The 25,319-nt window shown below is 39.9% G+C and overlaps 1 protein-coding gene across 5 annotated transcripts in view; it reads left to right on the top strand.

The window, feature by feature from the left end:
• The window catches only part of LHFPL6 (LHFPL tetraspan subfamily member 6), a 250,287-nt gene extending 225,707 nt beyond the window's left edge, over positions 1-24,580 (top strand). For all 5 annotated transcript variants that reach the window (XM_041766297.1, XM_041766299.1, XM_041766295.1 and 2 more), the window contains one exon: positions 23,492-24,580. In XM_041766297.1, coding sequence (XP_041622231.1) covers positions 23,492-23,610 — 119 coding nt within the window. In that variant the 3' untranslated portion in view covers positions 23,611-24,580. The remainder of the gene's footprint in view (positions 1-23,491) is intronic.
• The last annotated feature ends 739 nt before the right edge of the window (positions 24,581-25,319 follow it).

Below are 25,319 nucleotides of genomic sequence, written 5' to 3'. Positions count from 1 at the left end.
AAATCATATTTCTTAAGATATGGCCATCACACTATTGAGAAGAATAGGATGGTCTCCCTTTTAAAGATTATTAATTGTTTCAATGTTATCCCCTTTAAAAACAAAACAAAAAAGATACACCTGAATGGCATGCTATTTTAGATATAGTGTATTTAAGGAATTTAGGAAATTAAACTGGCCATTCTAATTATTCTTTTGTATTAGGTGCTCCTAACTATCTCTTAGTATGTTCCACTCAGATATTAATCTGGCAATAGAAAAGCACGAATTTAACTGTTTTTGATGTTTTGGATCCTCTTTCAGGAATGAACTTTGTTCCCCTGACTCTATCAATGATGTCTCTAAGAAAGAAAGAGCAATTAACGTAAATTGGCTATATGAACATCATCTTGAATAAATCTGCAGATTTTATTAAAATTTCTTGGTAGTTAAGATTTGGAGAATAATCTGCTAATTGGGAAGAAGAGCCTATCCCCTCCTATCATACCGAAGTGCACCCCTTTCGATAATGTAATTAATGCAGCCCACTTGAGAAGTCAGTCCTCTACTTGCTCCCTGCCCTCAAAGGGATTATAGTTGAGAGATTTGTCACAGATTTCTTAGAACATTCTCTTATTAAATAGGAACACTGAAGAAAGACCTTCCAGTGTTGTTGCTGGGAGATTTGTGTACATGAATGTTAGAGTTCTTTCAAATCTTGATGTTATGGTTCTTAATCTCAGGAGAAATATTTCTGCCCCAGAATTGAGAACTCATGTGTTCTGTAACCTGTGTATTTTGCCTCTGTTAGTGGGTCTTCTGTTAAGAAATGACTACATGTAAGCATTATTGATTAACAATGCATCAAAAGTGTTTTAGAATAAGACCAAAAACATAACAAAGTCATCAAAAGACTGAACTGACTTCTAATCTGATTTTTAACCTGTTGGAATGTTGACAAAAACTAATTAATGTAGAGAATTTGTAGAGCAAAACTCATTTATGAGATCTTTTCATGAAATTCCATGTGAATGGATTATTCCAGAGTAATGAATTTCCCCCCTCAAAGGAATAGTTAATGGGAAAAGCACGGACTGGTTTCAATCCCAGTTTCACTCTCTTCTAGCTGGTTGATTCTAGACAGGTTATTTGGCCTCTCAGAATTTCTCTAAAAGGGAATGACAATCCCTATTTCACAGGCCCATTGAAAGGAGTAAATGTGATGAGAGTGCAGGGCCCTTTAAACATGGAAGACCTACAGTAACCATTAGTTCTTCCTTCCTGCCTGAAAGGTCAACATATTTCCTATTTTAATCAAGTTGAAACAGTTTGAGGATGTAGATGTATCATAGCCAGAATCCTTCATTTAGCCAGAATACATGAAACATAAAAAAGCCTTTTAAAAAAAAATCATTAGCGATTGTGGTCTCATGACTCAGACAGAGTCATTCCTAAGAGTCATGGGCCTTTGTAGAATGATTTAACTTTACACTAAATAACCAAATAACCAAGAGTGAAAAAATTGAGTTCTTTCTAGCTTTTTGTTGTTTTGCGAAAGTTTTATGTCCCACTGTCAGCAATTATTCACTGCAGTTATTAATCATGCATTTCTCTCATTTCTTCACATCTGGTTTGTATGCTTTCTAACTTAATCATAATAAACCACCTTTAAATCATGCTTTTCAAGGAATACAGTCCAGGGCACCTGGGTGGTTCAGTTGGTTATGCATCCAACTCTTGGTTTAGGCTCAGGTCCTGATCTCAGGGTTGCAAGATGGAGCCCTACATTGGGCTCTGTGTTCAGTGCAGAACTGACTTAAGATACTCTCAACCTCTGCCCCTCCACCTGGTGCTCTCCTGTTTTCTCTGAACACAGTTCAGCTCTATTTCTGTGTACCATGTATCTTTGAAGTACTGATTTTTGTATGCTCTGGGCAGTTTTATTTTTCCTTATTTCCTGATTTGGGGTCATGTTTTGGATAACCAAGAATATCAGCTACATGATATCTGGATAGTAAGCTACTTTGGTTTGGCAACTGGATATTTTGATGACACTGGTAAATGAGTTCAGTGTTTCAATAAGCCTTGTTCTGGGGATTGATATATTCAGATCATTCGAGGGTCCAAAGTCTATTAATAGGCTTCAGAGATTTCTGACCCCACTGAAATTTTGTGCAAATTTTATATGGCTATGTGTACATGCTGTTTTCTGGAGAATTTATTCATAGCTTTCATACAGTATTCAAATACATTCCTGACACCTGAAGACTTAGAATCTCTGCTAAACCACAGTTGGAAGTGTGACATTAGGAAGCTGAGAAACTTGATCTCTAGACTTTCCCTGCCAAACAATCCTCAAATATCACACACACACACACACACCATCCCAGGAAACTAGAGAGCCACTGAACCCTTTTGACTTGATTTCATTACCTGTGGAGGTGTTTGTCAGAGGGATGTTGTAGGGGAAGCATTGTACTTACAATAAGCATTATTGCAAATAGATGCTCCCATATACCAATTCTACTTTGAAATCATATTGTAAAAATGAGTGTTCAACCTTCCTAGTGAATTGAATATGTTTCCACTTAGACTGCTAGCCCGTTTCATTGGTGCCATTATCAGGAGACAGCTCTTCGGCGTGTCCCAAGAGCTTTTGGTTCTGAACTATCTTGTCAAAGATGTTTGTATAATGAGCAGCCTTGGAAGGTATTGAATCGTTCTGGAGCAGAGGACAAGTTTGTTTCTTGTTTAGTGTAATGAAGATAATGTCTCCCTCTGGGGCAAAATTTGGGCAGATTTGTTTGCAGCCTATTTTAAGAAACTGGGGTTCCCTAAGCATGGGATTCCTCAACTGTGGCCCAAACTCACTGAGTTTGCCACATCAGCCCCCGTGCAATGTGGGAGGCAAGGGGATGGGTGCAAATGTGAAGCTCAAGCTGCTTCCTGTGCTGTGAGTGATGTACACCTCCATCTCTGACTTGGGAGTCTCCTGGCTTTTCTAGCATCTGTGAAATTGTGGCAGTTTAATTTGCTAGCTTGCAAGTAGAGTAAAATCTCAGACTCTTGATAGTTCTTGACATCACTGTCATAATGCCTGTGATTCATTTGAAAATGCTTTGGGATAAAAAGAGTGAGATGTGTATCAGCTAGGAGAAGTCACAACTCAGGTGCATCCTTCAGAACAGATACTCAAGGCTGCTAGCACAGTGCTCTGTTATCCGTATCTCAACCAAAACCAGAAGCTTTGCTATTAGTGTAGCCATGTCAGAAATGGATTTTTATTGGTGGAGTTAATATCTTACTAATTAACATGATAAATGTTAAAAATGGGTTTCTACCAATGAGATTAAAGACATTCAGGATTGTGGATTAACCCAAAGAGTTAAAGATACTCCCTATCCTTGTGTGAAGGGATGGAAACATCCATCCATGCATACAGCCATTATTCTAGGTCCCAGTGATATGAAAAATATCTAGCAGCCAATTTTTCATAGGCCCTAACCAATCCAAACTAAAACACATCCTGGTCACAGCACTAGAGCAGACTCCCTAGGGACCCTGCTCTGCCAGGCACTAACTCTTTGGTTGCTGGAACATGAGGCAAGCATTCTCTAGAGTTCTCAGAGGCAGAGAAAGGACACTTGGGGAACTTGGAGAAGTGGATGTTTACCCACTAGTACCCAGAGGTACATATTTTAGGATTTTTAACAACTGGTACAGCTTCACTAAAGCATTCCAGCTATGTGTTTGCTGCCCTTAGGAATGGCAGCCAAGGCTTGATCATCCCTAAAAAGCTCAATTTCCAGTATTTATGTGGAGGATTTCTGGTTGTTTGTTGCCAAAGGGAACCAAATCCTGCCCTAAAACATCGCTCCAGTGGTTCCCTCATGGAAAGTGGTATTTCCAAACACTTAAAGGATAGAGAGCTAGCTAGGCTTTGACTAGCTTCCAGAAAAGGCTGATGACCTGAATTGTGTCTGCTTTTTGATAACTGTTTCTTGAACATCTCTATGTGTAGCAGCATTTGGTCTGAGACTTGTTTTCATTCTAAACTGGAAATGAGGTTGTAGGAGAGTGGTTACCAGACACCATCCCTCACACTTTTTCAACATTTGCTGTAATTTACCAGAAAGTCTCAAGGTTGTGCTTGACCAAATTGGATTAGGCTTGTCCCCAAGCAGCCACCACCTGACACATAAGGAGGGATCATCCAGGAAAACCTCTTAGAGGGAGGGCAGAACCAAGATCAAAGCCGTGCTTGCTGCAGCCCATTTCCATTTAACTGGATATAGAGAGGCTATTCAGAGGCTGCTTGATGGCAAGGGAAGCCTGACCAACAGAGGAGGGCAGATAAAATGCTATCAGAATGGAGTGCGGCAACTCTTCATGTGGATTTACTGGAAAATTGGCCGCAGCTGCAGGCTACACTGAAGACTAGCAATCAGAGAGAGTCTAGGTCCCTTCACACTATCTTTTGGGGCCATTTATGAGTCAGAGGAGCTGAATTTCAGGTCATTCCGGCCTTTATAAACAGCAGCGATAGACAGAAACTGAAGGATACTCTGTCACCATATGCTGAATAAACACCACTGGTGACCTCAGCCTCCCCCCACGTGGAGAGCAGATTCTGTGTCACTTGACAGCATGATCACAAAGGCCACCAGTGTACATTGTGTATCTAGAGCCAATGTGTGCACCTTATCACCTTAACGGTGGCATTATCTCTAGTGAAACTTTCAGGATGGATTTGGTGCTAAGAGCAGAGATTAATAACAAAGATTAATAAAATTAAGTCTCTGTGATAAAGAGACTCAGATGGCCAGGCAGGACGGAGGGAAAACCATTTTTTTTGTGTATAAATCTTGCAGATGTTTATCTTAACAAAATTATTACCGGGACGCAGAACAGCGGTCCATTTGATTGGTGTGATCATAAGAATTCAGATACACTTACCCTACTATTATGACACTTAAGCTGAAATTCGATTATATTTCTAGAAGCACCAGGGTAGTTATTTTCTTTTACATCCCTTTGTGGCGCAGGCCTGCTACATAGGCAGAGCATATTTGCGACCTGTTTCACAGTTAAATGGTTTTTACCAGAATTCAGGATGGGGCGATGCAGGACCTTGAATCAGTGGAGAGGTTAAGAGGAAGGACCCAGAATGGATCTGATGGGCAGGAAAAACAATAAGCAGGCTTAGTGTGGTAGGATCAGGAAACACGCCTGACAGTCTTGGTGTGAGAGGAAGTGAAGCCACCTTTCCTGTGCAAAATCACCTGAATGTCTATTATTTTGATCTTCCAGGATTTTTTCTCTGATTGACCCATCTCTACTCTGTTCTGTACCTCCACATAACACAGCTCCTTTTTTGTTACACTGTGCCAAAATGTATGTAACATAAAATTTATCATTTCAACCATTTCCAAGTGTGCAACTCAATGGCATTAAGTACATTCACAATGTGTAACCATCATCACTATTTCCTATTTCCAGAACTCTTCCATCATCCTAAACAGCATCTATATCCAGTAAACAATAACTCTCCATTATCTCTAACTGCCAGATCCTAGTAGCCACCGTTCTATGAATTTGCCTATTGAAAGTACCTCACATACATGGAATCCTACAGTATTTGTCCTTTTGTATCTGCCTTCTTTCACTTAGCATGGTATCTAAAGAGCTCATCCATGTTGTAGCATGTGGCCAAATTTCATTCCTTTTTTAGGCCTCCATTAAATGGGTACACAACATTCTATCTGTTCATTTTTTATCTAGAGATCTAGAGTTGTTTTCACACTGAGGATTTATTTGTATTGACACAAAGTACATCTGTTCCACTGGTTTGTTGGTAAAAGAGATTGTTGGTGTACCCCCCCTCCCCCAACTTTATAATTATTTGCTTTGGCTTTGTGAATTTGACTTTAAAGTACAGGTAGGTAATGATGTGGTGGACATACTTATTACCCAGATAGTCCAGGACTAAATTTTTGGTTAAGAATAACCCAGCATCAGCACCCTGCTTTAGATTGGAACCTGGAAATTCAAAATTCTTCTACTGAAGAAAACACATTCAAGAGACTAGGGAAGGGGACTTTTGTCTCCCGAGCTACAGTATTCTCATTGGCAAAATACAGGAGATGACCGATGTCAAGGGTGTGAGCATGCCACGCGACAAATCCATTCTGCTTGTTTTTCAGTAACTTATTGGAACGCAGGCCTGCTTGAGTGCTTACTTGGTGTCTCTGGCTGCTTTTGACCTAAAAGATTTACTACCTGGCCCTTCCCAGAAAAGGGTTGCCAACCCTTGCCTTAGATGGTCCTTCTCTAATGTCCCTTTGCTCTAAACTCTGCAATGCTGCGATATGCTAGGCGGGAGGAGGAGGAGGAAAGAAAAGATAAAGTCATGAGGACACAGCAATGGAGGTGTGATGCACTGGTTCTTGACAAGGCTTCGAATGTAGAAAAGCCTCTGCCCATTCAGGCTGAGTTCCTTGCTCCTGACCCTGCGTCCTCCTGCCATGTCCTTCTGCCTCAAGCACTCACAGCCTGACTTGCCAGGGATGACTTTGATGGTACATAAACTTTCTGTGGGTTTTTCTTATGGAGCATATGCTTTGCTCATGTAAAATCTGTATATCGGCTGGATTTCAGTGGGAAGTGTTGTTTCCCATGGCGAACTATATACAACCTCTAGCCTGGAGGCACTTTGTGGATGAAAAGGCATCAGGCATCAGTGCCGCTCTGGTCTTGGCCTGGTGCGTCCTGGAGCAGATGGAGTTGGTGCTCCACTTCCTCCTCACCTGGACACCTGTATTCTGCACACATAGGCCCTTCATTTAACATTTCATACTATTTTATGATTCATGCTAAAATGTCCTTTTTATGCGAGTGAATTTAATTTGCAGGCTGTTTGCTTTGTTGGCTGCGGTTGAGAGTTGTGGACTGTGGTTGGTGGGAACCAGGTGAGATTTTGTCCCCTGGGATGCAGCTAGAGAGCAGGGACCCCTCAGATACCCTGCTGAATGCTGTACTCAGCAGAGCAACATGCACAAATGGAGTGGAAGAGGGTAGATGCATATTTTCACGAGGCAAATTACACAAGAATTGCCATTATGCAGATTCCTTGCTTGGCCTGCCACATGACCAATATATTCATTGAGTTCTTGCTCTATTTACATGCATGAAAGTCACCCACTCATTTTATATCTTTATGCATGTGTGTGTGTATATATATGTATTTATATATGTATACTTATACATATATAGTTAATTTTATAGTCATTTGATTTTGATTTTGACATGAGCTCAGATTTATAGAAGAGCTATAAAAATAGAACAAAGAATTCTTATATACTCATCATCCAGATTCCCTTAATATTTTTTTTTATAAATCTTTTTTTTTTTTTTTTTTTTTTTTTTTTTTATGATAGTCACAGAGAGAGAGAGAGAGAGAGAGAGGCAGAGACACAGGCAGAGGGAGAAGCAGGCTCCATGCACCGGGAGCCCGACGTTGGATTCGATCCCGGGTCTCCAGGATCGTGCCCTGGGCCAAAGGCAGGCGCCAAACCGCTGCGCCACCCAGGGATCCCCAGATTCCCTTAATATTACATTTTATCATATTTGCTTTATCATTCTCCCCCGCCCTCCTGCTCTTTCTATCTCAGATATGATGCCCCTCCAACCCTAGACACATATGGGAATAATTCCTAAAAGTAATGTCCTTTTACATAGAGTACATTTTCCAAAATTAGAAAATGAACACTGATGTAATACTATTATCTAATCTGTAGCCCTTATATTGATATATTTTAAGTGTAGACTTATGCATGAGAGAAATGGAATTTATTTGCTTTTTTCATAATGAGTATTACTTGTTCTGGATTTTATTTCTGTGTTGTGGCTTTCCATTTCGGAAAATAACAAACACAAAGTAGTATTGAAACTCTCCAGATGCTCAAAAAAAAAAAATACTTGCTGTCCAAACCTACATTATGATATTAAAACATATTAAGATTTCAGGAAAGAAAATTTTACTAGTAATAGTAATAACAGTAAATAGCAATATCTTTTGTCCCTGATGTATGATTTGGGCTTGGACTACTGACCTTTAGATCAAGTCTAGCTACCATTCTGGGAGCCCACCTCTTTTGAGAATGAGCAACTGTGCTGCTCAGATAAGTATGAGACCTCGGATAAGTATTATCTGGGAAATCCCTCAGTGGATGATGGTCATTTCCGTTGGGGGATAGTACACAGCACTTGAGCAAAAGTCTTCTTTATTCTTCAGCTCCTCACCCTATAGGTCAAGCTAAAACATTTCTATGGAGACAAGGGAGACACAATAGAGCAAGTTAAAATGATGGCTTTTTAGCACATGTTTTGTAGGATTCCAGAAGAGAAATGCCTACTATCAGATAGAATTAATTTGTAATTCTGAAAGGTTTTTTCCCCTGGCAACCTGAGACCTATAGGGCCTGTAGTCATATTTGAGTAGAGGGCTTGCAGTCATTGGCTCTCATGGACTCCTCTGGAAGGTCCTCTCCTCTACTCCTTCTGCTCTGGCTACGGAATGAATGAAGCTGGACTGGCTAAATTTACAAGGCTGACATGTATTTTCCTATCAAAACTTAGGGACACCTGGGTGGCTCAGTGGTTGGGCATCTGCCTTCAGCACAGGGCATGATCCTGGAGTCCAGGGATCGAGTCCTGCATCAGGCTTCTGCATGGAGCCTGCTTCTCCCTCTGCCTGTGTCTCTGCCTCTCTCTCTGTGTGTCTCTCATGAATAAATAAATAAAATCTTTAAAAAAAAACAAACTTACCCATAAAGTATCTCCTTAGATCTGATGCTGTTATGGGCTCTTTGTAGATGCCTATCTTATCTTTTCCAGAGAGTAAATCCCTATTCCCTTTGACACACATGGTGGTGAAAATACTTACTAATGCCATGGTTCAAGTATCTCAGTCCTTACCAATGGACATGTCTGCATTTTATCTTTTGTGCATGGGGGGGGGGCCGGGGGGGGGGCTTCAGGTTCTGATTCGGTTATTTATTTATTTATGTATTTACATTTTATATTCTGGTTATTAACATCCTGATTAACTCTGTGGAGAAAGTAGTGTAAACAAAGAAGATAGAAGGATCTGTTAAGACATTTCTTGCCTCCTCTTTTTTGTTTAAGTGACTCCAGTGCTCAGAGCTAGATCATTATTCATTGAGGCATGCTCTGTGTTTGGGGGAAGAGATATCATTCAATTTCCAGAGGGGATCCCTGGGTGGCGCAGCGGTTTGGCGCCTGCCTTTGGCCCAGGGCGCGATCCTGGAGACCCGGGATCGAATCCCACATCAGGCTCCCGGTGCATGGAGCCTGCTTCTTCCTCCGGCTGTGTCTCTGCCTCTCTCTCTCTCTCTGTGACTATCATAAATAAATAAAAAAAAAAGAAAAAAAAATTTCCAGAGAGTTCAGGTCCTACTATTCAATATCCTGAACCTGGGAATGAGAGAGAGAACAGATAGATACAGTCAGCCTACTCTATTTGAGTCAAAAGCCACAGTCCTTGAGGAGAAACACAGTGCCCACCCACTGTGGTACTGCTCTGGAATTTGAGGTGTCAACATGGCCACCCCTTGCTAGGATGTTTTGGGACATTCAGTGCTTAGGATTTAAGGGATTCTCACATTACACATACCTCCCCATTGTCTATTTTTGGGGAAGTACTAACAGGGCGTGTGCGTGCCCCAGATCTGCTTGCAGAAACCATAGAGCGCATCCCCATGGGGTACACAGAATATATAACTGGGGCCCCTGGGATCCCTGGGTGGTGCAGCGGTTTGGCGCCTGCCTTTGGCCCAGGGCGCGATCCTGGAGACCCGGGATCGAATCCCACGTCAGGCTCCCGGTGCATGGAGCCTGCTTCTCCCTCTGCCTGTGTCTCTGCCTCTCTCTCTCTCTCTCTGTGACTATCATAAATAAATAAAAAATTAAAAAAAAAAAATAACTGGGGCCCCTGATCGCCTGGGTAGCACTGTCTGTAAAGCATCCAACTCTTGGTTTCCATTCAGGTCATAATCTCAGGGTGGTGAGATGGAGCCCCACGTCAGGCTCTGTGCTCAGTGGGGAGTCTGCTGGAGATTCTCTCTCTCCCTCTGCCCCTCCTGCTCATTCTCTTTCTCTCAAAGAAATGCATAAATCTATAAATAAATAAATAAATAAATAAATAAATAAATAAATAAATCCCTGCAGCTGTATACAGGACAGCCCTGATAAGCAATGTGAGTTTATACTTCGAGTGATGATAGATGGACTACAAGTATGGGAGCTTGAGAAAGAGGCATACTTTCTGTACTTTCTTCCTCAGTCTTTTTTTTTTTTTCTTTAAGATTTTATTTATTTATTCATGAGAGACACAGAGAGAGAGAGGCAGAGACACAGGCAGAGGGAGAAGCAGGCTCCATGCAGGGAGCCTGACGTGGGACTCAATCCTGGGTCTGCAGGATTAGGCCCTGGGCTGAAGGCGGTGCTAAACCGCTGAGCCACCCGGGCTGCCCTTCCTCAGTCTTTTTATTTCTCCATTTTTTACCCCCACAACCAAGCTTGTGCATTCTTCTCTTTTCAGTCATACAAGGTATCATTTTAGCCACTTGTTCTTTTAAACATTTGAATTAAAGCTTTTGTATGTTTTAGGCCGAAGGTTTGAAACTTGTTTCTTTTTTCACCAGTGACACCTTTGTTGGGTCACTTCACAAAGGAGCAAATGGAATGGGTCCTGTGACAGATTCTTTTTGTTCTTGATTGTTTTGGGGGTTTTGTTGTTGTTGTTGTTGTTGTTGTTGTTAATGTGTATGCAGACAAGATGGTCTGAATATGAAGAGACATAAAGGAGTTTATTCAAGAGAAGCAAGACATATCAAACTTCTGGGCGAGGTTTTTAAAAGGACAAAAATCTTTGTCTCTCCTCTGATCCTTCCACCTGCCAGGCCTCATTATTTATATGGCAAACAGGATGAAATTGAAAATGTCTGCTTCTTTTCTACATGGGCTGTGCATTTGTATCTTAACATAGTGAAAAATTTAAAATATCGCAGAGGAAAGATATTCTCCTTTGATAAATGCAGTCAGTGGTTTTATTATATCTGAACTTGGGCCCTTGTGGCCACAAGTCTGGGAACATAGTAGTGATCAGTAAAGAAAGAAGGAAGCTGGGAACAGGTGGAGCTCGGGTTCAAATGCAGAGCCCAGGAAGGAAGGCCAGGCACACATGGAGTTGTGTGTCAGACCACATCAGTGAGAGGATGGGACTGCTGAGCTACCATGTTTTGTGTTGTGCTACAGCAACAGTGTAAGCAGTGGCACTGTGGCCACATCTCTGCATAGGGGTGAGGATGACATGATGGCTCTTGCCAGCCTGCTGAGGGCTTACTGACAGCACCCCAAGAAGGGTCTAAACACACAGCTTGGGGCATGTTCATAGCCAGGTTCACACTGAGGAAGAATCAGTTATCCACATTGTCTAGAAGGGATGGGGTTGCCCAGAGAGTGCTGGTTTGGTTCTGTCACCTCAGGAATTGGGTGCCAAGTTAGTCAAAGGTAGGCCTTTAATAACTAGAATTGTGCAAGGTGGACACAGGGACGTGGAGTCTTCTAAGGAGACCCACAAATTCAAAGGAGTAAAATATATTTCTTGTTCGCGTGTAAGTTCTAACAAAGACAAGTACTATCTAACAAACGGGGAAAATGCATTTGATGTAGAACACCCTACTACCTTATCTGAGCACAGGAGAAAGTTCTGGGATCAGAGTCTGACCCAAGTTCAAGTTGAAGCTTCACCATTTACTTGAGATACTAAAGAAATTACTTACCTTGTATGGTACTCCATTTCTACATCCTCACAGTGGGAAGAACTCTGGGAAAATACATACAGATTTGCTTCTCTGATTTCTGGAAAGCATCAGAGGCAAAAATGATGAAGTGAGAGGACACCTGGCTCACAATCTGTATACGTGACGAGTGTTATATAGTTATTAACTTCAGATTCCTCTTCTCAGCCCAAGTACTGTGTCTGATACTCATTCATGCCATGAACATATATTGATCATCCGCTGTGGCCTGGGCATTGTACTGAGCACCAAGCTACCAGAGTAGAGGAGGCGTGGTGGCCCATGGTAGGTTCTGTAATGTTAATGACACCAATTATTGCAGCAGATGTTAAACTGCCATTTCCTCCAAAGATGAAAAGACCTCTGGAATTCCATTGTTAACTAACCGTGAGGCTGGATTCTTTCTACTTTTTCTTCTGTCTCTATTCCTGACCAAAGCTGGACAAAAAAAATGAACTTGAGCCTCTCCGAAAACACCAGCCACACCTCTCGCACCCCATCTCCTCGGGGCTGCCCTGGAACGCCGCCACAGCATCTTTTCCTATTGACTTAGCAGGTGGCTGTGGTTTGCTGCCTTCTGCCCATTAACCTGTTTTATCTGTCAAGAATAGTATTCCCCATTGTTGAAAGCAGCAATTTGCCAACCAAGCAAGCTTGGAGTCCTGTCTGATGGAGCATTACACAGAGCAAAAGGGAGAGTTTAAACAGATTTGCTTCTCTAATTTCCTGAAAGGATCACAGACAGAACTTGCCCTCTAGTAAAATGCTTTTTGTTTGTATTATCATAACAAGCATTTATTGCCACGGCAGGGGGAGAGGGAGGAGCAGCTTGGAAGAAAGGCCCTGCATTTCCTGATTTCGTTTAGTCCTGTTACTACTCAGGGATTATCATGCTGTTTAAAACATATAAACTTTCCTGATAGCCTACTGTACTCAAAAAGACTTTTTCCTCTTATTATTGTAAAACATGGTGCTAATTTCTTACATTGGGCATGGGGGTTTTAACAATGAAATCATGCTCAAAGAGGAAACAAAAAAAAATCTTTTCTTTTTCCTCTGGAGAAATTCAAGGTACAGTGTGTCCAGAGTGCAAGCTGGAAAATCTCAGAACTCTCATGAACTCTAGATATTTTGTATTTATATTTATGTTTCATGAAAAAAAATCCCTCTGTATCTGGTCAATTTCATCCAACTGAACTTATACAAAATATATGTGTAGAATATACAGTGGATACTTTCAAAATAAAGCAAGTGATGTGAGTGACTTGAGAATCAGTCTTACTAGAACATAAACCTTGTTAGACCAAAGACCCTGTCTTGTTTACTGCTGAGTCTCTGGCTCCTGTAACATTGCAACACATATAGTGGGTGCTCAGGATTTATTGACAAATGTTGAGTAGCTTTGTTGTACCCAAGATTGCGAATCCGAGAAACCACTGAGGAGCCGACACTGATGCAAACACACGAGGGTTGATTTACAAACTCGAGCTTGCGTCCAAGTACACCCGACACAGCGGAGCAGGGACTTGGACCCCGAGGTGGGTTTCAGCTTAGTTGTAAGGGCTGGTCTCGGGGACCTCCAGAAGGGCTGGAGCAATTCCTCAAGTTCTGTTTACATTTTGATATGGGGCCTTCAAGGGCATTGAGCTTTGTTCTCATTCTAATCGGGGCTTTCTGCCCTTGGCTTGGGCTCAGTTTTTATTCTAATGTGGGGCTTTCTAGGACATTAAGCTGTAAACTTTTGTTTTAACTGAAGTAATGTAAATTTCAGCTCTTCTTCGCAGGGGCCAGGGGTGGCTGGACGTGTGCTAACGCTGAACTTAAAGTGGAATGGCCTTAATTTTCTCAGCCTCCACAGCTTACATTTCTATCTACTAGTACAGGTGAAAATTCTGGAGAGATCAAACTCTGGAGATGTTCATACCCAGCCCCATCTCTTGCTTACACCCCAAGTGGCATTCATCTCTTTCTTGAGCAATACTTGAACAAGAGCTAAATTTGCCCATATTTCTCTATTTCTCAGTCCCCAAGTGCAGGTACACTCTTCTCTGCCCTCTCCCATTTCTACTTGGCTGGCTTGGCTTTTTCCAGTCTCAATATATATTTCACTTCTAATTTAAGGTTTGATTTCACTGACCACACTCTAAAGATCCCTTGTGATTTGCTGTCTTGGCATCCTGAAATTTTTTTTCTTAAGAGCACATGCCTTGATTATCATTATGTAATTATCTGCATAATTATTGTTTAGTACTTCCTTGACTAGACAAAACTCCTTGATAGCAGGGAGTGCATTTATCTTGTTTGCAACAAGATCCCCAGCACCCAGTGATTCCTGTCAGGTTTAATCTGATCGGTAGTGAAATGGAATAGAGAGTCAAGGCAAAAGTTGGTCAAAACAGGCTTTTAATGGGACGCGCTCGTGGGCGAGGTTCCATGGCCCACAGGGGAGGGAGAGAGTGGGGAAGTCTCGGGCCAGGAAAACCGCAGGGGAGTCTATAAAGAGTTTTCTGTGGGAAGATAGGGGTAGGGCGGCAAGGCGGCATTATTGGGAGGTTGCTGGCCTGGGGTCCACCGTTTTGAGGTCCCCAGTCTCGCCAGCCCAACAATTCCTAGTCAAAATAGACACTTAATAAATACTTGTTGAATCAATGAGCGAATTGAGGGAGAAAGGAAGAATGGGAGGAAGGGAATCAAGAATCAGACTTAATGTTCCTGTAGTTTTGCCTAAATCCTATTGACACATCTTGATCTTACCAATATCATCTTGATACTTGATATTCACCATCTCCTGCTTCTCAAAAGATATTTGTGTGTGTATGTGTGTGTGTGTGTGTGTGTGTGTGTGCTTTTTTGTATATTCTTTTGAAGGTCATTTGATGGGCTAGGTATATTTCTAAAAAATATAAATAAAAAACCTAAATACCAGGATAAGTCCATATTGATTTAATGATTCTGTATTTTATGAATTACTAAGTGGAAGTCTTCATATCTGAAATAGAATATTTTTTCATAAATCACACTGAACATTAGTTGCTTATTTTGGATCTGAACCCATTGCTGGATATAAATCACAAAATATATAGATTATGTACATTAATTTGCATGTATAAGTAATTAGTGGCAATATCTGATGATATCCTCAAACATTTTCTTTTCTTATGGCACACTTTTAAAATAACTTCATTTAGCCTTCTTTCTGTTTTCACCTGATAAATAGCTGGTTTGATGAGTTGACTACATGTTTTATGACACAAACAAGAAGGGCTCCAGAAACAACAATTATTAGAAATAATACATACATACTTACCAAGACATGCAGTTGGATTTGCCACCAGGAAGATAGTAGTCTAGACATCTGGTGTGAATGATGTAGGAAATGTTGGGGTTCAGAGCCAATGGTTAAGAAAGAATTCTTGAGGGATCCCTGGGTGGCTCAGCAGTTTAGCGCCTGCCTTTGGCCCAGGGCTTGATCCTGGAGTCCGGGGATTGAGTCCTGCATCAAGCTATCTGCATGGAGCCCGCTTCTCCCTCTGCCTGTGTCTCTGCCTCTCTCTCTCTCTCTGTCTCTCTGTCTCTCGTGAATAAATAAATAAAAGCTTTTTTAAAAAAAGAAAGAAAGAATTCTTGAGACATCTTCAGTGGAAAAAGGTGTTTTTATTAAAGCACAGGGATAGGATCCGTGGGCAGAAAGAGCTGCCCTGGGGTTGTGAGGAGTGGCCGATTATTTACTTTCAAGTGGATAGTGTGTTAGGGATAGTGTAAGTCTGTAAGGAATTTTGGAGGCAACATTTCCAGGACCTTGAGAAGGCTAGCTATGGTTAGGAAAAAGGTCATTTATTACTGTTTAGTAAAACCCTAGTCACAAGACCCTTCAGATGTATATCAATGGGGTATGCTTGGGGGATGATTGCCAACATATATCTTGAGGGGTAGAGATAAAGGAAGTTTCCAAAGAAATTTTTATGTGTTTAAGGAGATTCCCTGGATCCTGGAGGGTTGGAAGAATTTAAGCTAATTTGCCTTTTGCCCCTAGCAAAGTATTAACATTGAGGCAGCTGAGCTCCCAGAGGAAGGTCACCTTCCCTGTTTCAAGGACTTTGCCAAGGAGTTATAAGTAGTAAGGACATGTAAATTTTTTTCTTTTGTCTTTGTGTCCCACCTCACTCAAGGCTCTGTCCTGTGGGTCTTTCAGTGATGACAGGGCCTGGGTGGGGTGGGTAGGTAGGTGGGGTGGTTAAACCTCTAACAACTGAGACCTCACAGACCTTTATTAGGAAAAAGATAAAGCAAGAAAGATTTTGTTCCCTTGCTCTTGTCTTAAATCAGGTTCCCCACAACAGATCCTTAGATGAGGATTCATATTCAAGAAACCAGTAAGGAAATGGGAAGTAAAGTAGTAAAAGAGTAAATGTGAAGGGTACAATTCGAGGTGAGGTCCCGGCCTCAGTCTGAACTCACTGGGGCTCTGGAACATTCATTCCACCAGACAGTTTGTCTCCCCTAGAGGTGAGAAAGCCGGCTTTCATACTTCTGTATAGTCAGTCATTGGCTGTTGGCCACACCAAGGGCCCTTAAGCTCTCTGAGAGTTGGGGCAATGTGGCTCCACACTCATGGGTCCTCTGCAGAGGGTCGCAAGGGTAAGCTGTTAGGAGAAGAGCATGATCAGAAGCTAAGGGTGAGAACTCAGGATCGCCTAAGGGGTATAAAGGAATTAGATAGAATATCTATATGGTCTGCTCCCAGCTTTGCCAGTTAAGAACCCTTATTTTCTGTTGACTTCCCTGGAGGCAAAAAAAAATACACACACACACTCTCTCTCTCTCTCTCTCTCTCTCTCTCTCTCTCTCTCTCTCTCTCCTGGGTCTTCAGTGGTCAATTATTTAGTAACTTCTTTTCATCTTTATTTAGTATACATGGCCACTGTCATGTGGACTATTTTCAAATAATTGCCCTCACCAGTTACTTTTTCTTGAATAAGTGTCAATAATTAATAAAGAATTATGTACTCTGCTCTTCCTGTTAGGTCACAGAACTGTGTGTATGTAGGTCAATACCTTGTTATTAATGAACAATCAATTGTGTTCCATGTTATGAGCCCCAGGCTGAATGGATAGCCCACAAATTTTGCTGGCTTCTTGAAAGGTTCTAAACCTCTTGCCATCTCTTTGCTACCTATTAATTCTCCCTCCTAGATTTATTTAATCCAGCTAAAGAATAATTAAAAATGGAGATTATTCTCCAGCCACATTTGTAGATGGTTACCAGAAAATTTGGTCCATGAACGGGACTCTGTTACTCTTGAAAAAATACTTCCTGAGTCTGTATTGATGGAGGTCACTGTGCCAGTGAGACCTACCCTGACGTGGAGATGTAATCTTTCAGGATCTATTAACCTGTTAAATTTAACACACTCTGTAAATGCTATAAAGTTGGTTTGGGAACTTCTCTCTGAAAGCTCTGTGCCAAAACAGGACTAGAGTTATTCTATATAATAAAATTCCAGATTTACTCTGTTTTTCAGGGACTAGCTATTTGCCTACTTTGTTTCCTTTCTTTCTGTTCCTCTTTTTCCTTGCCTTTCATTCAGTGTTTATTTAGTGAGTACCTGCTATGAGCCAGGCACTGTTGTAGAGGTAGAGTAGAGAAGAAAACATACAAATGTCTCCCCTAATTGAAAATTTCATTCTAGTGGAAGAGACTGAAGTTAAACACACACACACACACACACACACACACACACACACACACACACACACAGTATTTACAAACCATGGTAGATGCTGCAAAAGCAATAAAGTGAGGTAGAGAAATAGTGTGACTTTGATGAAGTAGGTGGGGGCTGGGACATATCTTTACAGAGCTGCCATTTCAGAAGGAGCCAGCTGTCTAATGATCTGGAGTAGAACTTTCTGAGTAGAAAGAATAATGAACATGAAGCACCCAAGCCAGCAACAAGCCTCATGAGGTCTAGAGAAGGCAGACAATATGTCTGAAAGTGGACAAGAGGGAAGTCAGTCATGAGTTTTGAAAAGTAGGCAGATATCATCATTCAAGGCCTGGTAGGCCATTGGAAGGAGATTGGGTATTTGACAATTCATTTGAAAAGTTTAAGTAAGGCAGTGCCTTAAGGTTTATCTTTAAGAAGGTAGCTGTCTGCTTTGCTGTTGGTGATAGCATAAGCAGAAACAGGGAGACAGGAAAGCAGTGATGGCAGATGAGATTTCATGAGGGTGCTGAGTAGCAGTAGCACAGAAGATAAATTTGGGAGAGAGGCAAAGGACTTGCCACTTACTAAGGATTAGTCTTTGAGCAGATTATTGCATTTTTCTTGGCTTTAGTTTTCCCATCTGAATGTACCTATCACATCATGTTCTTATGAGGATTAAATGCATTAACATTTACTCCCTGTAAAGCTCTTCTAACAGTTCAGATCAAGTAGTAATCAATACGTGTTTGCTGTTTTTAAATTGTTATTAGATATGGAGAGAAAGAAATCAAGGATGACACCTAGGGTGAAGACTGCACATAGCCTATTTCTATGTCCCTGGGTAGTGTACTCTTGATTTAATCCTGCTGCTTTTGCTTTATGATGACCACAAGCCAATGACTCACTTAGCTTTGCCTGATCTCACCTTTTATCTGTACATGGGCTGCATGCTGACTACCCATCCAGTAAACCTCAGAGAAGATATGAAGTCAAATTGCATGCTACATTTAACAGTCGTTGTATTTTTCAAGAGAAAAGTTACTAATGAACAAGATAAAATGACTGACTTGTTTAAAAAATGATATAGTTTTCAATCTATGGCTTATGCGTTGCATGACTAAAATCTAAGGATCTAGGTGTATGTGTTTATATCTACTGTAATGTATAAATGATAGCAAAAAAAGGAAGGAAAAATGTTGTTAAAGCATTTTCTGATAATATCCTAAGACTGGCTAAAAGAGGGATTAAAATTAGAGCAGAAAAGACAATGTTCGATGAAAGATATAGAGGCCTTCCATACTGTGCACACAAAAAGAATAATTTGAATGCTGTAAAAAAATTGAGGAAGGGAGGATTAATGAATGCAGGAACCTATTTTGTTCATTCAAATAGGATATTCTGGGTCAATGATTTCTTATTCTTGAACACAGAACCCAAGTTTGAGTCCTGGCTCTGAAAGGCATCTTGGTTGCTCTAAAGCTTGGGCAATTATGGATAAAGGTGCTAAAAACATCCATATGCAGATTTTTTGTGGATTTAAGTTTTCAGCTCCTTTGGGTAAGTACCAAGGAGTGCGATTACTGAATGTACCATTTTGCATCCTTACCACTGTTGTGCCCAAGATTGCAAATCTGAGAAACCACCGAGGAGCCGACACTGATGCAAACACACGAGGGTTTATTTACAAGCTCGAGCTTGTGTCCAAGTACACCCAACACAGCGGAGCAGGGACTTGGACCCCGAGGTGGGTTTTGGCTTAGTTTTAAGGGCTGGTCTAGGGGACCTCCAGAAGCGGCGGGCGGGCGGGGGGGGGGGGGATTTCTCAAGTTCTGTTTGCATTCTGATATGGGGCTTTCAAGGGCATTAAGCTCTGTTCTCATTCTGTTATGGGACTTTCTGCCACGGGCATTGAGCTCTGTTCTCCTTCTAATATGGGGCTTAACTGAAGTAAGGTAAAGTTCAGCTCTTATTCACAGGGGCCTTAAGGTGGAATGGCCTTAATTTTCTCGGCCTCCACAACCATCAACGTATAAGAGTTCCTCTTGTTTCACATATTCACCAGCATTTGGTGGTGTCAGTGTTCCAGATTTTGGCCATTCAAATCAGTCTGAAGTGGTATCTCATTTTAATTTGCACTTCCCTTATGACATATAATATGGGGAGCATCTTTTCATATGTTTATCTGCCATCTGTATATCCTCTTTGGTAAAGTGTCTGTTAGGATCTTTGGCTCATTTTAAAAATCAGGTTGTTTGTTTTCTTATTGTTGAATTTCAAAGGTTCTTTGTATATTTTGGATGAGATTCCTTTATCAGATATATCTTTTGCAAATATTTTCACCCAGCCTGTAGTTTATCTTCTCATTCTCTTAGCACTGCTTTTCACAGCGCAGAATTTTTTTTAATGTTAATGAAGTTCAGCCTTCAATTATTTCTTTCATGGATTGTGCTTTTTATGGATTGTGTTATATCGAAAGTCATTACCATACTCAAGGTTACCTAGTTTTTCTGTTATGTTATCTTTTAGAGGTTTTGTAGTTTTATGTATTACATTTAGGTCTATGACCTAGTTTTAGTTAATATTTGTGAAGGCTGTAAAGTCTATGTCCAATTTCCCTTTTTTTTTTTTTTCTTTTTTGCATGTGAATGTCTGGATATTCCAGCACCATTTATTGAAAAGACTGTCTTTGCTTCATTTTATTGCCTCTGTTCCTTTGTTAAAGATCAGTTAACTATATTTATGTGAGTCTATTTCTGGGCTATCCATTCTGTTCCATTCATCTATGTGTCTGTTCTTTCCCCAGTACTACCCTGTTTTGATTACTGGAGGTTTAGAGTAAGTCTTGAAGTTGAGTAGTATCAGTTCTCCAACTGTATTGAATTTTGTTCAGTATTATGTTGGCTATCCTGAGGGTTTTGCCTCTCTTTATACAGTTTATACAATTTTAGAATCAGTTTGTCAATATCTGCAGAATAACTTTCTGAGATTTTGAATAGAATTGCACTAAATCTATAGGTCAAATTGGGAGGGACTGGCATCTTGATACTATCAGGTCTTCCTATTTGTAAACATGGGATATTTCTCCATTTATCTAATTCTTAGATTTTTGTTCATCAGAGTTTTGTAGATTTTCTCATATATTGTATGTATTTTATTAGATTTATACCGAATTGTACATATTTTGTTAGATTCATACCTGATTATCTCATTTTGGGGGGTGCTAATATAAATGTCATTATCTTTTGAATTCCAAATTCTACTTGTTCATTACTGGTATATAGGAAGTGATTGACTTTTGTATATTATCCTTATGTCCTACAACCTTGCTATAATTGCTTATTAGTTCCAGGAGTGGTTTTTTTGTTTGTTTTGTTTTTGTTGTTGTTGTTTTTGTGGATTCTTTCACATTTTCTATATAGACAATCATGCCATCTGCAAAGACAGTTTTATTTCTTCCTTCCCAATCTGTATACCTTGTATTTCCTTTTCCTGCCCTATTGCATTAGCAGCAACCTTCAGTAAAATGTTGCAAAGGAGTGGTGAGAGGGAACATCCTTGCTTTGTGAGAAAGGCACAACAAAGTACAATGGAGCAGTCTTCCTCTGCCATCTCTTTTACCCTGAAGATATTAATAAATTATGGGACTTTCTTATTGAAATTTAATGTTAACCATATCTAAGCAGTTTCATCAACATCATTGAAATGGCAATCACTCGAAATTCTCCTGAATTTCTTACAGGTACTAATGGAAATTAATCTGAAAATAAAAAGCTTTAAGTTTATCACCATGAAGTATGATATTAGCTGTAAATGTTTTCAGATATTCTTTTAAAGTTGAGAAAGTTTCCCTCTATTCCTAGTTCACTGAGAATTTTTTTTAATCATGAATGTATGATTTTTTTAAATCATGAATGGATGTTGGATTTTTGTTAAATCCCTTTTTTTCATCTATCAATATTACCTTGTGATTTTTTTCTTTTAGTGTTTTGATGTGATACATTATATTAATTAACTTTTTAAAAAAGATTAATTTACCTATTTAATAGAGAGAGCAAGCAGAAGGGGGGGGGGGCAGGAGAGAGAGAATCTCAAGCAGATGCCTCACCAGGCGTGGATTCCTGATGTGGGGCTTGATCCCACAACCCCAAGATCATAAACTGAGTCAAAATGAAGAGTCAGGCACTTAACCAACTGAGCCACCTAGGCACCTCAGTATATTAATTGACTTTTGAATGCTGAACTAGTCTTTTATATTTGGGATAAATTATACTTGATTGTGTGTTTCTTTTTATACATTGTTGGATTCAATTTGCGATAGCTTGTTGTGAATTTTTGTATCTCTGTTCATGAGAAATACTGGTTTGTAGTTTTCTTGTAATATTTTTGTCTGATTTTGGTGTTAGGGCAATGATGGTCTCATAGAATGTTAATGATTTCTGCTCTAACTTATTTATTTTCTTCTGCTTACATTGAGTTTAATTTGTTCTTCTTTTTTAGTTTTCTAAAGCAGAATCTTATATTATTGATTATAGATCTTTCTTCTTTTCTAATATATAATTTGATGCTATTCATTTCCGTCTAAGCACCATTTCCATGGCTGTGTACAAATTTTGATGAGTTGTGTTTTCATTTTCAGTTAGTTCAAACTATTTTAAATTTTGTTTGAGATTTCTTCTTTGGCCCTGTGTTGTTTAATCGCCACAAATTTTCGTATTTTCCAGTGATCTTTCTGTCACTGGTTTCTAGTTTAATTACATTGTAGGCTAAGAATAGATAATGTTGATTCCTATTCTTTTAAATGTTTTAAAGTGTGTATTACATAAGATCCAGAATTTTGCTGCATTTTCCATGTGGCCTTGAGAAGAATGTGTGTTCTACTATTGTTGGTTGAAGTACTCTAGATGTCAGTCAATTCAGTTGATTGATATCAACTATGTCCTTCCAGATTATTTTCTGCCTGCTGGATCTGTCAATTTCCAATAGAATGGTGTTGAAGTCTCCAACTATGATAATGGGTTTATCTGTTTCTCCTTGAAATCTATCAGGTTTTGTGTCATGTAATTTGATGCTTTGTTGATAGGCACACACACATTACGGATTATTTTGTCTTCTTGAAAAATTCACTCCCTTATCATTATGTAATGCCCATCTTTGTGCCTGATAACTTTTTTTGCTTTGAAGTCTGCTCTCTCTGAAATTAAAATAGTTACTTCTGCTTTCTTTTACTAATTATATTTTTAGAATTGTGGGTGTGCTATTATTACCAGTAGTACTAATCCAACTCTGGTCAGGGCTCATTTGAACACTTTTCATTATGTTCTATGAGAACATATGATGACATTTTAATTTAAAGAGGAGTATTGATCCCAGAAGAATTTGGGAGTTTTTGTTCTTCAATTCAAAAGGTAGAGTGTAAGTCATTTGGCAACTTTATATAAATAGCAGTATTCATTTCCACATCATCCTTCAAATGGATCTCCTCCACAGAGTGGCCCCTTTGCAGAAAGACTGTATCTATATTTTGATTTTTTTTTCATTGTGCATATGAGTTTGGATGATTTAAATTCGGACTAGTACTTTCATCTCTTCTATCCTGATTGCTATCATTCCTCCTTTTCTTCAGCCAAAAGAGTGGGCATTGGTGGAAGAGAATAGGCCTCTATCTTGTATCTTCTTAGCTAGCAGGAGGGTAGCTGGGGGAGGTCCTTTTGAAATGCACACAACCATTATGGCTTTCTTTAGTCTTGAGATAGCTTTTAGCACTTGTTATCATTCCATTTGGGTGAGTATGCCACATTTTTTAATGGGTATTTCAGTTTTACTCCAGTACACCAGGTTCATACACATTGGGAGAAATAATAGAGCATCTGGAAAAGTCATCCTGATCTGTGCCTGTTTTCTCTCCCTCTCCTGTGTCCATAGGTAAGTGTGAGATTGGCTGGGCCTACTATTGCACGGGAGCAGGTGCTGCCACCGCCATGCTGCTGTGCACATGGCTGGCTTGCTTCTCAGGCAAGAAACAGAAGCAGTACCCATACTGAGATGGAGCCACCAAGAGTAAACAGAGGAGAAGATAAACCGAAGGGGTCTGGAGAGAACGAACGTCCAGCTACTTTAAAAGGTGGAATAGTGGTTCTCTAATCCATACAGTGCAAATGAAGTGAAACCCAGTGGTATGATAAACATTATGTAATGTCAGAGGGTTATGCAAGATTTACAAAAGAAATGGCGAACATGGAAAAATAGAGAAAAATGGACCAAAGGCTAAAAATATTGCAGGGTGTTGAGTATGTCTATTCCACAGAGTATTGTTAATGTAGATCACATACACACACAGAACAAACCTATATATGCAAACAAAAGCTTTGTTTTTTTTTTAAAAGATGAGGACTCAGAAAATTAAAAGGGCTAGTAGAAACAGTATTATGTTGGGAAGCAGGGTAACCCACAGATGTTCCCTGTAGGTCATGGCACTTCTGAAAGCACATAGAGTCAAGTCATGCGCATCCACACACATGCCCACACACAAACATAGACATCGTTGCACAGATTGTATGGGAGGTTTAGCAATGCATTACTCCTCTGTTTTCTTTTTAATGTACACTTAAGATGCAGTATTATCACTTTATAAAGCATACATTAAACCTAATAAATGGACCAATAAGCCACTCTATCAGTATTTTGTATATCCTGCATATGCATACATATAGAGTTAAGCCTTTGTATTTCAATATTATTCAAAAATATTCAAGATCTCTTTGAGTAGCTTCTGCTATGATATTCTTATGAAGTAAAGAGGCAACTTCCTATCCACTGTAGGAGAGAATTCAGTTGAAGGAGTGAGAGTAATGAGAAACATTTTCCATTCATTAGATCTTGCTTTCTTTTGTTCATTGTACTGTGCTGTACCACATTTATTTCAATATTCATTTTGTATTAAAAAATCTTAAAGTGCTATTTTGTTTGTATTTGAAAAACTCTGTGAATAAATTCTCTTTGATCAATAAACGAGCCATGAAGTGTTAATTCAGAATGGATTTGCTTCTTTAATTTTCTAAATATAGTCTTTCAACTCCAACAGTCCTGTAAATTTTCCTTTCCTCCTAAATCCTGCCATTAATTCTCTCTGATCACCCAAGCAACCATTGTTTTAGGCATACAAGGTATTAAAGGTAAGAGTTCCAGCTTTCAACTTAAATTCTTTGCAACTAGAATTCTAACTACATTTAAATCATGACCAGATTCTCATGAGAGAAGAATTTCAAGTCTATTTTTGGATTGACTTTGAGAATCTGGACAATATTCAGACATGGCATAGGGCAAGGAGAGCCTGGGCAATGTCTGGGCCAGCAGTGTCCAGGAATATGCCAGCGTCATGACAAGCCTCCTGTGACTTGCTGCCGCTCCACCTTCAACAAGGCACTGGGTCTCCTTAGTACTTCTGTGCCAGGGACAACTTCACACCCCTCTCTTTTACGGCTCTTGGCCATTTGAGAAAGATTATCTCACATGTCTGCTCCCAGAATAAAGCTTCAACTGAAGTGAAGGATATGGACCTTCTCATTACCCCATAGCAGAACCTACACTTCCAGGAGCAAAGATTGCATCTTGGGTAATGGATGTATTATTTTCTTAGGCAACCCTGAGTTACAACAATCCAATCCTTAAAACTTCAGTGTCCACTAGTTTCTAAATTGTGTACTTTCTGAATGGTGGCATTGCACATTCTGGTTATTTATACGTGTAACTC

Source organism: Vulpes lagopus, chromosome 8 (genome assembly GCF_018345385.1).
Source record: "Vulpes lagopus strain Blue_001 chromosome 8, ASM1834538v1, whole genome shotgun sequence".
NCBI classification, from domain to species: domain Eukaryota; kingdom Metazoa; phylum Chordata; class Mammalia; order Carnivora; family Canidae; genus Vulpes; species Vulpes lagopus.
This window is presented reverse-complemented; position numbering and strand designations above follow the sequence as displayed.